The sequence below is a fragment of the Nothoprocta perdicaria genome, unplaced genomic scaffold (assembly GCF_003342845.1).
Source record: "Nothoprocta perdicaria isolate Ctin4 unplaced genomic scaffold, notPer1 scaffold_34, whole genome shotgun sequence".
Lineage (NCBI taxonomy): Eukaryota > Metazoa > Chordata > Aves > Tinamiformes > Tinamidae > Nothoprocta > Nothoprocta perdicaria.
The window spans coordinates 32,439-45,318 of record NW_020455577.1 but is presented as its reverse complement, the minus strand read 5'-3'; the positions used below and the strand labels follow the sequence as shown (position 1 = coordinate 45,318).

Here is a 12,880-nt window from a genome sequence, read left to right as displayed (position 1 = left end):
GCCTGTGTCCTTCTTTTCCAGAGCCTGATACCCGCCCGATGCTTGCTCAGCTCTACAGTGGGTGGCCCTGCAGACAGAACTACAAGCAGGCATCAGGTRCTGCTTTCCTTGATGGAAAAAAATCCACTGCTGGCCTCCTGCACAGGTCCCATCCATCATTACTTAATGCTGGATCATGTAAAACACTGGGGACGCGCTCAGCGCTCTCCTTATCGGGGCTGATAAGGTCTCACACGCCTCCTCCTGCTTTGTTTCCTCCCCTCTCATCCTGCCCGTCCCTAGCAGTACTGCAACGAAGGGTACGGGCGCAGGCACGGGTTGGGAATAGCCTGGTACCTTTGCCACGGGAGCAGGAGCGGGAGCCGGTGGCCGTGTCCTGCTGCGTGCGCGCGCAGCCGCGCTGATGGAGCAGGGCAGTGGCCGGGGCAGCCCCGCGAGGCGCGGGCGCAGCGCGGGCGCAGCGTGGGCAGCGGTGCCCGCGGGCCGGCGGCGCTGCCCCGCTGCGAGGTAGCGTGCGGGCCCCGGGGCGAAGCGGCCGGGCTGCCGCGCACGGCAGGAGCGAGGCGCCGCTGAGGTACATTTCTGGCTCCTCGACGAGGAACCCAGCACGAGGCCGTGCACTGCTTTTGGTTTGGTTTTTGTTGCTGTGTTTTTCTTTCTCTTTTTTTTTTTTGTTTTGTGCGGCAGCAATTTTTGCTCTTCCTCCTTACAATCCTTCTACCTGTCGAAACAGCCTTCGGTGGGAAGGGGTAGGGAAGGGGCAGGGGTGGTGTTGTGGTGGCGGGGAGCTGGAGCGGGGACGGGAAGGGGGGAGAGTGGCTTCTACCCAGAAAAGAAAGGGAAGAGAGTATAAAGAAGTGTCCAGATTGGCTGAAAAAAAGCATCCCGACGAAGAGAAGAGAAGAGAAGGAGTCTTCGCGTGTGTGCTGATTGGGTTCACCTCCAGTCTGACTGCTGCGGTGTTCGGAGAGGCCCCCTCCCCTCCTGCCCCCGCCGGGGCCGGGCTCAGCCAGGGATGCAATTTGCCGGGAGATCAGTTGGAGGTATCAGAGTGAACGCTGCCAGGGCCTTCTGTGGGGGAGGTCACCGACGACGGGGTAGTAGCGTCTTGCCAACCTCCATTAGCCTGCGGGAAGGGAGGGAGAGACACCGCTGGATGAGCCGCTGCCACGGGCGCCCACGGCCGCCGCCACCGAGCCCCATCCTGCCCCTTCCTGCGGCCAAACTCATCCTTCAGTGCTGCTTTACCCCCACGTGGGACCCTCCATCCCTCGAGCCGCAGCCGCCGCCGGCCCCGGCGGCCGCCCCTGCCCTCCTTGCTCACAGGTGGGACAGCGACGACCCCCAGGACACCCCCCAGGAGATCCCCACACCGCAGGTGGCAGCAGGACCCGCCACCCCCTCGCAGCCCCCGCGCATCCCCCCAGCAGCCGCCCTTCCACAGCTCGGACCGTGGCGAGAGGCAGCAATTACTGCAGATTATCAGCCCGACAATGACAGGCCGTGTAAAGAGAGACACAGAGCCAACTCCGCCGCCCAGAGACTGGCATATTCAAGTACACTTAGGACATTAATAGCAATTTACGTGCCATCAGTGAGAGAGAACCACAATAGCGGCGCTGGCAGCCTCTTATTACGAAGCCTGTTATTTGTTGGAGTTACAAGCTATAATCACAACAGAAACTTTCAAAACCCTTATCTTCCGTGACGCACCAAATCTATTTCAGAGCCGTAATTGCTATGTCACCGGAGCGTTTGCTGCTTAATGCACTCAGATGCCATTTAGTGTTTGCAGGGTCATTACAGCGAGCAGAAGAGGGGAGGAGGAGGAAGGGGGGCCCTCCGGAGCAGGGCTCGGTCCCTATTGTGCCAAACTATTTTTAGAGAGGCTTTCGCCTGGCAGCCGTGGCTGAAAGGAGCAAGAGRGAGAAGATCTTGGCGACAGTGACGGCGGTGCCTTGATATTCAGCRTCTCTCCCCCTGTTCTCCCCTTTCTGCCCTTCCTCCCCCTAAAATGCGGGGAAGCCCCACGGTACTGCAGATTGGGAATCACCTTCCTCTCTTGCAGGGAAGGAGCTTGTGTCTTGTGTCCTCATGATCTCCTCTGTCACAGGATTCAGTGGGAAGACATGAGGATTTGGGGAGGGTGCTGATCCAGCCTCCCAGGGCTCCTTAGCTGCAGGTGGAGCAAGGGGAAAGAGGCTCCACAGCTGACCACATCCCAAGCATCTTGGGGCATCTGTTGCTACATGGTTTGGACAAGCTCTCCACAAAGAGGCTGGGTCCTTCACCCTCTTGAAGGCAYGTAGTCACCACCCATACTCACCCCTCTGCTCCCTGGGTCCATCCTGTTGTAGCCGGCAGAGCTCCCTGGAGCACAAAGCTTGGGAGCCTGCTGGGTATACAGTGGGTGGTGGCCTTGGGGCTCCTGTCRTGACATTCAGTAGGGCCACATGCCCGGCCCATGCAGCCACCTCTGCCTCTTTTCCCTACGTAAGGAGATCAGCTCAGATCTGACCATAATGAGCATTTTTGGATCTGCTGTGATAAGCACACCTAGCACACACCTGTGATAAGATGTTTCTGAGGCRTCAGCAGTGACTCTGGCAAGCCCTCGCACGCAGCTGTGGCTGTTTCCAGAGGGACAGCAGCCAAAGACAGACCACCTTCCCAAAGATCATGGGCACGGCCTTGCTGGCTGTCCAAGCTAYGGAGCCACACTGATGGATTGCTGAAGTAACCATTTTTAGTGCCCATTTCTTTTATTGCCGCAAAACTCGCAGTGCTTTTGTCACCTCCAGCAAGTCTGGCAGGTTGTCAGCTCGGGGGCTGGTAGGTGACTTTCTGCCTYGTTTTTGATGAGCGCTCTGCTATGCACAGAGGCTGTTGAAGCATCCTGCTTTCTGTGACCAAATCCTTGTCCCACCATCCACGGGCCGGCCAACAAATGCATCAGATCACACAGGGGAAACAGAGAACCTGATGGAAYAGGAGTAGCCTCAAAGAGATTTCAGATCTGCAGATTTTTAAGAGCCTCCTAGTCTCTCCTTGACTAAGCACTCAAATTGCTATTAAACAAGAGGGAACCCAGTCAGATCCGGCCAGCCTGAGGAAACCAAGCCACACGTGATGGGTGCTAGAYGTGAGGGGCACCTGGCACCACGTAGGAACATCCAAAGTCATTTTTYCAGAGTTGTGATGGCAGCTCTCTTCCTGCAGTCTTCAGCAGAGGCATCTTCCACAAGTGATCAAATACGCATCTCTCACAGACCAAAAAGCCAGTTTCCATTTGCAAATCAAAGCTTGTGGAGGGGCAGGGCTGCAGATGCCTTCCTGCAAGGCACCTTCTCRGAGAAGGGGTTCTCATCACAAGCTTCCTACAAGTACTGGGGCCACTGGTGTGCACTGTGATGATCCTGACTTCAGCTGACAAGAGTGGATGCAAAAATCAATCTCGCACACCCTGCTACTCACTACCAACGTCTTAATGACAAATACTGCTGCGTAAATACACCCAGCAACACAGAACAGCATTTATAAATCAAAAAATTTGCACACTGATGAACTTTAAAAATAGCCTCCTGCATTAGACTTTTAAAATATATATAAATTGGCCTGTCCAATTTTCTCTGCTAGAGGGCTAGGGATGGGAGGAACAAGGGGGAGAAGGAGAGGGTGTGCTGAAAGAGTTTTTGCTAAGATGATTATATCTCATTAGTTAATTAGCTGGCTGACCTATGCGTTTGTAGCAACCTCATTGTGACTTACAAGTGTGCTTGTAGGGAAAGGCACTGGAGCAACTGCACTTCATAACACAAGTGTGTTGGTACAGCAGGAAAGCCCTGCCCTGCAAAGGCTGCCTGAGATTCACTCCGTGGTCAGCACTTGTCCCCAGATGGGTTCAACAGGGATTTAAGAACTTAAAATACTTAACAAATTTAGGCTTGTAGAGTAGTGCAAGAAGGGCAATACTTTGAGCTGGGGCTATCCAGCAGCTTATGGGACTAAGAATCTGACTTTTATTGGGCGTCATCACAACATGGGCTTCTAAATCCTTTGAAAATCCCAGCCAGGAGGACTCAAGGACGGATATACATGCAGACCCCCCTGAAAAGACATCATCCAGTGCAAAAAAACCCAGCCTCAAAGCTTGCAAGAACAGCCCAATCGAGCCCAAAGCAGCAGCTCTGTTCAGGCATCAGGTCCTTCCTTCCTCCCGGGGCCATCCAAGGCAGGCAGGGCACCTGCATGAGGCTCCTGCCCTGATTGCCCCTCCGCTGCTCCTTGCATGAACACGTGAGGCCGCAGAGCCCTCTCCTCTTGCTGTGACTCTGTGCTTCCCGCCGTGGCTCCGGCTGGGATGAGCAGCCAGCTGCTTTCCCTCTGCCTCAGCCATCACCGCGGGTCACGGGGATGCGCTGGTCGGGACACAGCTGATGATTGTGGTAACGATGCAGAACTGGCTGGGGCAGCGCGGGCCGCTCTGTCAGCCGCCGGGCAGCTGCGGCCAGCAGACACATTCACAGCAGAGCCAGGAGGAAACGGGGCTCTGGGTATATCTGTGTCCTCGGCTGTCACGACTTACACGCATCTAAAAATCCATCCTCCATCAAGGGCTGCGACGCCTGCGCGTTGCCTCCCTCGCCAAGGTCTGTAACGGCAGAGCTGGGGAACCTGCTCCTGACTTCCCAGGCCTGACGGGCTCTGGGGATGGCTTAAGCTCAGCCCTGCGCGGAGATCTTTGTGACAGGGCTCTTGACTAGGCTTCGGTTCATCTCCTCCCAGCGCCTCACAGGGATCCTTGAGTTATGCAGGGTTTGCACAGTTTTCAGTGTCACTAGCAGCCTTCTCCTGCAACCCACTGCCCTTTCTCTGCATTGAAAGGTTTAGTTAAAACCTGCCTGCATGTCTGACGAGGCTCCAGGGCTCTTCTTCCCCGTGCCCGAGTTAAGCAGTTGCTTGGACTTTGCTGAGGAGCAAGGCTTTCCCAGAAGGCAGCCACAGTTCAGGGATGGACAAGCCACATGGCTGTGGTTCATCAAGCACTCGGAGCTCTACTTGGGGAGACATTAAGCGACCATAAAAGCCACAGAGACCTGCTTCCAGGGATAGGCGGGAAGCAAAACACCTCCGGAGAAGGAGACACACAACCCAGAAGATGCTTCCTGAGCATCCTGCTTGTCTCTGAACAGACTGCCCTGCTCTCTGCCTTGCTCTAGGTGCCTGCCAGAGTCACAGCCCCTATGTGTGGGGAAATGCAYCTCCTGGAAGTGAGGAGTCATCCCCAAAACTCAGGTGGGCATTTTGTCCACTTGGTACACTGCTCCTCCCTGAAGAGCATTCCCTGCTCCTGGCCCCTTTGGGCCAATTTGGGCTTCCGCTGCCTCAGCRAATGAACCTAAGCAGCCTGGTGGCTCCCACACATCCCAGAGCCCACCTGGGAAGTGCGGGGTGGACCACAGAGCCTCTGCCAGCTTCACGGTTCCCAGTGATGTCCATGGCATCACCATTACCCCATTACCACCGCYGCCGATGGCCACAAACCCAGACGAGCTGTTCTCATCCTATGTGGCTTTCAAGCTCATACTACCTCTTTCTTCTCCGCTCTCCCGTTGTCCCCCTCCCTGCTTCACAATCCCCAGCAGCAACCCTCCCCCCAAATTTTGGCTTAACCCRGCCCACTGTTATTTTCCAAGCCAACTGCAGCCATAATCAGCTCAGCCTCTTTCCTTAGGGGTATTTTAATRTATACAAAAGTATCATCTCTTATCACGATCAGCCTCCGATTCATTTACTCTCCAAGTATTAAAAAGCCAGAAAGGGAATAAATTCAGCACACAGAGAAATTAATGCGGAACGATAGGCTCTTTCATGTGGCATCTCCAAGCACCGTTTTTGCAAGGGGCTTATGTAATGAGACATAATTATCTGCACATGTTCAATTACATTACTTCACAAATCCTCCCTGCCCTGCCTCGTGACGTCAAGCTTCCCGCTAAGCCCCGGCGCCCGCTCCAGCGCCGCGCACCCGAGCGAGAGGGGAGGGAAGCACCCAGCCCTGCGACCGCCTCGCCCACCCTTCCCTTCCCTTCCCTCCCCACGGGGCAGTGTGGCCTCTGCCACACTGAAAATCCACAGGATTTACATGCCAGGTCCTGCCCTGGCAAAACCCAGGTGGCCTCTTGGCCAGCAAGGGTGAAGGGTCTCTGAGGGAGACGCGACAGGTCCATGGTCCTGCTGGGCTACCTGGACACGGAGCTGCCATCCCACCTGAACTGATGGCTGGCAGCTGAGGCCACGTTGTCCCTTCCCCAAGAGAAACGTCAAGGCGGGGAAGGGCTGCAGGGTGCGAGGAAGCTCTTTCAGTGCCTCCTCTTGCATCACGTCTCCTCTCAGCACCTTCACTTTACATTGACGAGGAGCCACAGATGCCRGCTGGCAGAGCCGGGGGCTCCCCACGCGTCTCTCCACCATGCTCCCGGAGCTGGATTGCTTGGAGAAGACACCCATGGTGCTGCCGGGGATGGGAACCGCRCGCCGGGGCTGAGCTCCCCATCGCGACTCCTCTTGCAGCCCTTCCCACGAGCTACACCAAAACCCAACAAACGCCGCCTTGCTGCTTGTCCCAGGAGAACCCCACCTGGGTCCRTACCCCTCCTCGAAAGGGACCGCGGTGACCGCAGTGGCCACCACAGTTGGCCATATTGTGGCCAACCACCCCCTCATCCCTGCACCGCGCCGGCCAGCCGCCGCGGAACCCGCTCTGCACGCGCAGCCTCCTTTTGCAGGCTGCCCCCTTCTCCCAGCTTGCTGTCACCGCCGCTGAGATGGCGGACGATTGATCTGAGAAATGAAGTTGGATTGCTGTCCCAAATCTACACTCGGTTCTCCTTGTGTGTGTCTGATCGATTTTGCCCTGTACGACACAGCTTGTCGCTATGAATTTTCATGCTAGTCAGAACCCGCCAGCRCACCCAGGAACAAGTAGAAGATGTTTTGAAGCCTTCCCTCCCCCTCCCGCCCTCTCCCATCTCCGTTGGGTGAGCTCTCCTTGGGTGGCGCTCTCCTTGGCGCGCTCTCCACGGCCATCCTTCCCACCATGGCCATGGCCAATGCCGTCGCCCTCCCTCTTCCCGGGCCCAGCTCGCCGTGCCGGCCGGGGACGGGTTATCTTTTAGCGGGCCGCCCGGGTTGCCGCCATCGGCCTCCTCGCCCGCCCGTTCCTGGTGACATTCCCCAGCGCCGCCGCACTAGGTGTCACCTGTTCCGCAGCTCCTCCCGGCGGCGCGCGCGTGGCCGCAGGTGCCGCGCGGACGCTGATCCGCTCTGACAGGCCTAGACGCCAGCTGCCTGCACGGAGCCTGCCCAGTCGCCACTTTTCTTCGTGGGCAAGACTCTGCCGTTGGCGTGACCGATACCGAAGCAATAAACTAGGTGACCGTAAAAGCAAAGACAAGTCCGACTAAGTGGCATTCTGAGCCCTATGGCTTTGAAATAATTGGTAGTGAGAGAACAAAAATGGAAGGAGAAAGGGAAAAAAAAAATACAACAAGAACCCAAGCCTATTTTTTTTTTCTTACACTGATGCCCTGCGGACTATACATCTGACTTGCTGCGAGTCCGTCACTGTATCCTCCTGTCTGGCTGATAACATGGCGAAGGGTATCCACCTAAACAAACCAACGACAACAAAGACACAAATTAGAGTGGAAGAAAGGTTAGCGGGCAAAGCTGCTGCCGTTCATCTTTGGCAGGGCAAAAACAAGCGAGCAAACAGTAATAGTAATAAAAGTATATATTTAAAGAAAGAGGGAAAAAACAAAACAAAAAACAACAAAAAAGACCGGGCTTGGTTTTGGAGTGACATCCAAGAGCGAGGGCTGTTCCCGCCTCCCTGGCCGCCTGCCTGGTGGCCTCGTCACGCTTCCTGGTTGGTCTCAAGTCTACAGCAAAGGTGGCAACCAGGGTGGCGGGCGTGCAGGGGGGCTTGCTGGAGCACGGCGCTGCAGCCACCTCCCCGTTGCACCCGATGAGCCATTTAGCGACCCTGTCCCTTGCCAGCCTTTGGTCCCGAGTGCCAAGAGGTCACGTCAATGGAAGGACATCCTCTGAGTTGGGTGAGTGCAGCTCCCCGCTTGGTTTCAGAGGGCAATATACCTACCACCACAAACGTATCACCATCTCTCCTCCACATGTCCCCTTCCTCTCCCTCCACTACCCCGTGCTGGCCCCGTGAGAGGTACATGAGGTGAGGACATCCCATTGCCCATGGACAGCACGTAGTCTTTGCGTCCAGATTCGTGAGGGGAGCAACCTTGGCTTTAGGAAGCGCTCTTTGCCCAACATGAAGGTGTCAGAGTGAGTGTCATTTCTCAACATGATGAAGTTTTACATGCCAGAGAGTAGACTCATGGCATATCTGGATATCAGATGGGAAGTGGGAGATCAGAGTGAGGTTTTTTTTTTTTTTTTCTCTTAATTCTTTATTTTTGCCCAAAGCATGGGCTGACATTTCAGTAACAGTGCCCAAAGTTGCCTTGCTCTGTCTTGTTGGTCTCTAAATGGGTGGTGTGAATGCCTGAGCTTCAGGGAAATGGGGAGATGATGAGTGGGTGGCTTCTAATTAAAAAAAAAAAAAATCTAGCTGCTGTGTATTTCAGCACTTTGAGCAGACTACTGGTTCGGCATCAAAGGAGYGAGTGGAAGCCTTGTAAAACGAGACACCAGTCCAAACATCTGGCCCCTTCCCTCGGAAGAATAAAGCAAGCAGAACCTAAACCTCAACTGCTTTCTTTTGAGTACATGCCTGTTCTCCTAAACATCCTCTCCTCCTAATATGACTATCAAGCCAGAGCCAAATGCATTCACAAAGTGTGGGCAAGTTTCCTCAAGACCATGGTTTGTTGGTTTGGTTGGGTGTTTCGTTTTGGTTTCTTTTTGATCGTTTTTTTGGTTGCTCTTGCCTTTTTTTTTTTTGGTTCGTTGGTTGCTTTTTTGGTTTGCTTTGCCTTTTTTCAGTGTTGGTTGGTTCGTTTGTGCTGGCTGAGATTTGCTCTTTTCGGAGGGGAGGGAGAAGTGCCAATACAATCAGAGGCTCCTCCAACACTAATGCATTCACTGGCAGTACATCGGATGGGTCCCTACCTGTGACTGCACGTTGGCTCCAACCTGGGCCCCTTGGTAAGAATCCCCATTGAGAGACTGCACGCTCATGAACAAATCTCCAGAGTTTGACATGTTAAAAGAACTGGAAGAACCTGGAAAGGAAAGAGTGAGGCACCTGAATCACAGAAAGGAAAAAGATCCACCCCATGACTGTCAGCCAAGAGGAAGGAACAACATGCAAAGCAACCACAAAAACAAAACACACAGTCAGGTTAGTAGTATGAAGAACAGAGCAAGCAAAAAAGAAAAAAAAAAAAAAAAAAGGATGCACTCTTAAGGTTATTCAAAGCCACATGTTGTTACACCTCAATGTCAAGAATGTCTCTGAACAGCCCCTCAGCTGGAGGAAGAATTCTTCATGCTCTGGACCAAGAGAAACAAAACTCAGCCTGGAAGACTTGGACAGCCTTTTCCCTTCATTTCCAAGCATCAAAATCCTTCAGGCAGCTTTGAAAATTTTGATTTTTGGAGGTGTCCACCCAGCAGATTGCACAGGATAACTGAATTACTCCAACAAGCCTCGCTATAAAAAGCAGAAGCCTTTTCAGCAAGGCTAACCAGACCCACGCTACCGCGGCTGCTGGGAAGCTCAGCTCGGCCTGGTTTTATCTACATCGCAGTGCTCTCTGCAAGGTGAACCCATCCAGGCACCATCCAATTGCAAGGCCAAAGCACCCACTGAGGGAGCGGAGGGTGGAATTTGCCTTCAGGACACCGCAAGAGCAGCGATGTCACTGTCACTCCACAAGAAACCCATCACTGGTGGGAACTGCAGCATGCCAAGAGCGAAGGCGCACAAAAACGGGAAGGCACCTGGGTCGCCTTCCATTACCAATCACTTTGGCTACTGTCTTTCATTGTGATGGGCTATGAGAGAAAGCAAGGCTGTCATTTTTTCCTACTGGGCCAGCTGCCCAAGAAGAACAAGCTACGTAAGCAAATTCCCCACCACATGCACCAGTCGCCAACGTTAAACTGAAAAAAAAGATGGTTACAGTGAAGACAACTGGGTGGGTTAAGAAAAAAAAAGGACAATCAAATGATAAATTAAGAAAAAAAATCTTCCTGCTTTTGCAGAAATAAGCTTTTCTGCTTCCAGCTCAGAGGTATCTGAGCGCCTAACAACTGTTGAACGGGAGAAACAAACCCATTGTGTAACTGGAAGGTGGGTGGGAGGGAAGGGGGTTAAAAATAAATAAAAAGGTTTTATGGGATTATTGAGAACTTGTCGTGCAGTTCAGCGCATTAAGTGTGAGACAGCTCCACGTGCAAGGTTTGGTTATAAACATGACGTTAGCCTTGGAAAGGAGAGACTTCAGGGGCCCAGGTCAGCTACACTCTCGGATCCAGCCCCAAATACACTCTCATCTTCTCCAGTGCCGTTTCCAGCTTGGCAGACTGGCAACCACAGTCCTGGTGGAATTGCCCAACTATGGCTCATGTGTACTCTCTGAGAAAGGGCTGAGAAGGAAGGAACCCTCTGCACAGACTCCAGCTCTCCCCTGGAAATCAAGCAGGAAGGCTTCTCCGATGGAAACCACCTCCACGAAAACCCAGGGAGCAGAGGGGAGGTCTGCGCTAGAGGGTTCACATTCACTAAGTTTTCTACTGCTCTCTTGGCAAAGGGCTCTTCTACACACGCTAGCAAGTCTCGGAACTAAAGGAAGGCAGAAAAATCCCTGCTGGATGCAACATTCAGGATATAGGCAAGAGAAAGAGGAGTCTTGGATCAGGACCCTCCCACTCTTGCCTGGAAGGGGCAGAGCCCGGAATAGCTCCATTGTGTGTGTTCACTGCCAATCCTGCCCAGGGAATGATGAAACAACGGGACATGAAACACCCAGGACCAGGCGCGAGGCAGCCGTAACCACCATCTCCTTCTGTCAGCTGCCAAAGGGCACCTGCCACTTCCCAACCCCTCGGGTTACTCGCTATTTTAAAAGCAAAGGCCATGGAGAGCGAGCTGGCAGGCCGAGGATACGCCACCCTGGGCACCACCACCAGCACAGCAACATCTTCTACCTTCCCCCACCAAAATAAAAATCATAATAAAAAATAAAACCAACATAAACTTAACCAATATCTTATTGAAACTTAACAAACCTGCCTGTAAAAKTGGGAATGGGAGCGAGGAAATAAAAATAAACAGCTACAAAGTCTAGCCCTGAAAAGCGCCGGTGTCTTGGAAATCATGAGGAGCGCTGGAGTTGTCACTTGCAAGATATACACTGCTATTGGCACAGGGTATTTTTACAATATATGTGCATATCTAAACGGTAAATATGTCTTGCTGCTGATGTGGATGCAAAGATAAATATGCGCATAGCAATGGCCCGCATGTATGGATGCATTTGTATCAGAGCCGTAATTGCAGGGAGCCCTTTATGCTGCCTGCCCTGCTGGTTCAGCACTCTGCTCCGYGTGTACTAGCCAGGTGTGACAATTACGGCGGCCCCAAGTCTCAGAGAAGCAGCTAAGAGGGGCTAATGCACTGGGGTGCTTGGCAGAGGAGGCAGGAATRAGAAGAGCCCTCGGAATTAAGATGCTGGTATCCTCAGAGGGGACAAGACTAGGGAATACAAGTCAMATCTACTGGAAGAAGCTCCATCATAAATCTAATCTGTGTCTCTAAAAGGCTCCATCTTAAACACAACACAGCTTTTCCATGGTCGTAATTTAATCTCARAACCTCAAGAATTGAGATATAATGATCATGTGTGAGCTTGTAAACTCTGGACAAGAGGGCTCTGCTTGTGACATGGCAATCCCCCGATGCCACAGCTGAAACAAAGGACACCAGGGAAAACAACAGTCCATGCAGCTTGGAGCACTGTGGAACAGTGGTTCATCTACAGCATCTSTACAGCTTATCAAACCCAAGGCCTATCATGACCATTCCTTGGTGCTGCGTTTCCATCGAGCCAGCAGCAATTGCAGGAAATAAAGTTTRAAACAAAACATGCTATGGCATTCAGATCTTGCCTTTGGGTGAAAGTCTACCTTTACACGATGCCAGCAAAGGGATTCCTTCAATCCCTAACACTTGTGATGAGCAAAACTCCCTGGAAGCTTGTCTCCAATTAAAAAACTTTCTCACAGGCTTGATTGCTGGTATTTCTGCAACACCTGCAGTTCTTCAGGGTGCTCATTTGCCAGTTTCTGGAATGATGTTCCCAGCCGAAATCAAGCCATCTTCATTTGCTGCTTCGTTCCACCCTCAAAGGTCAGGTAGACGTTCAGCACTGAAGTCAACTTCCATCATGTACACAAGGCCTGAAGTTAATGGCAGTGACACTCACACATCACGAGCATGGAATTCAACCCCACCTCCAACAGAGGAGTTAACTTCTACTTGTGSTCCACCATGAGGCCCCACCATGGCCAAAGATATTGGAAGAACTTGACAGATCATGTAGCTCCTCATCTGGACAAAACCACTGAGTTTGACATCAGGTCTAAAAACAAACAGAAATATTCTGAGCAGGCCCAGCAGGGATTTTTTGCTCCTTTCCCACTTGCCACACGTTACTCAACCATCATCAGCATCATCTCTCCACTAAAGCTCTTGCAGGGTCTTCTCTAACTCTGCACTCTGGTACGCTCTGCACTATCAGTGTCACAAGCAGAAGAAGAGAGGACACAGGAGAAGAGAGGGGACACAGCACAGCATCAACCAAGCCAGTGCTAGAAATATGTCTCCAGATGTCCAGCATGA

General features: G+C 52.8%; 1 protein-coding gene across 1 annotated transcript in view; it reads right to left on the bottom strand.

Annotated features, from left to right (window-relative positions):
• Window positions 1-803: 803 nt before the first annotated feature.
• The window catches only part of LOC112951232 (pre-B-cell leukemia transcription factor 1), a gene marked incomplete at its 5' end in the record, with an annotated part of 22,563 nt that continues 10,486 nt past the window's right edge, over window positions 804-12,880 (bottom strand). Inside the window, 3 exons of the mRNA XM_026043888.1 lie at window positions 804-1,126; window positions 7,581-7,670; window positions 9,145-9,257. Of these exons, the coding sequence (XP_025899673.1) occupies window positions 1,034-1,126; window positions 7,581-7,670; window positions 9,145-9,257 (296 nt within the window). The remainder of the gene's footprint in view (window positions 1,127-7,580; window positions 7,671-9,144; window positions 9,258-12,880) is intronic.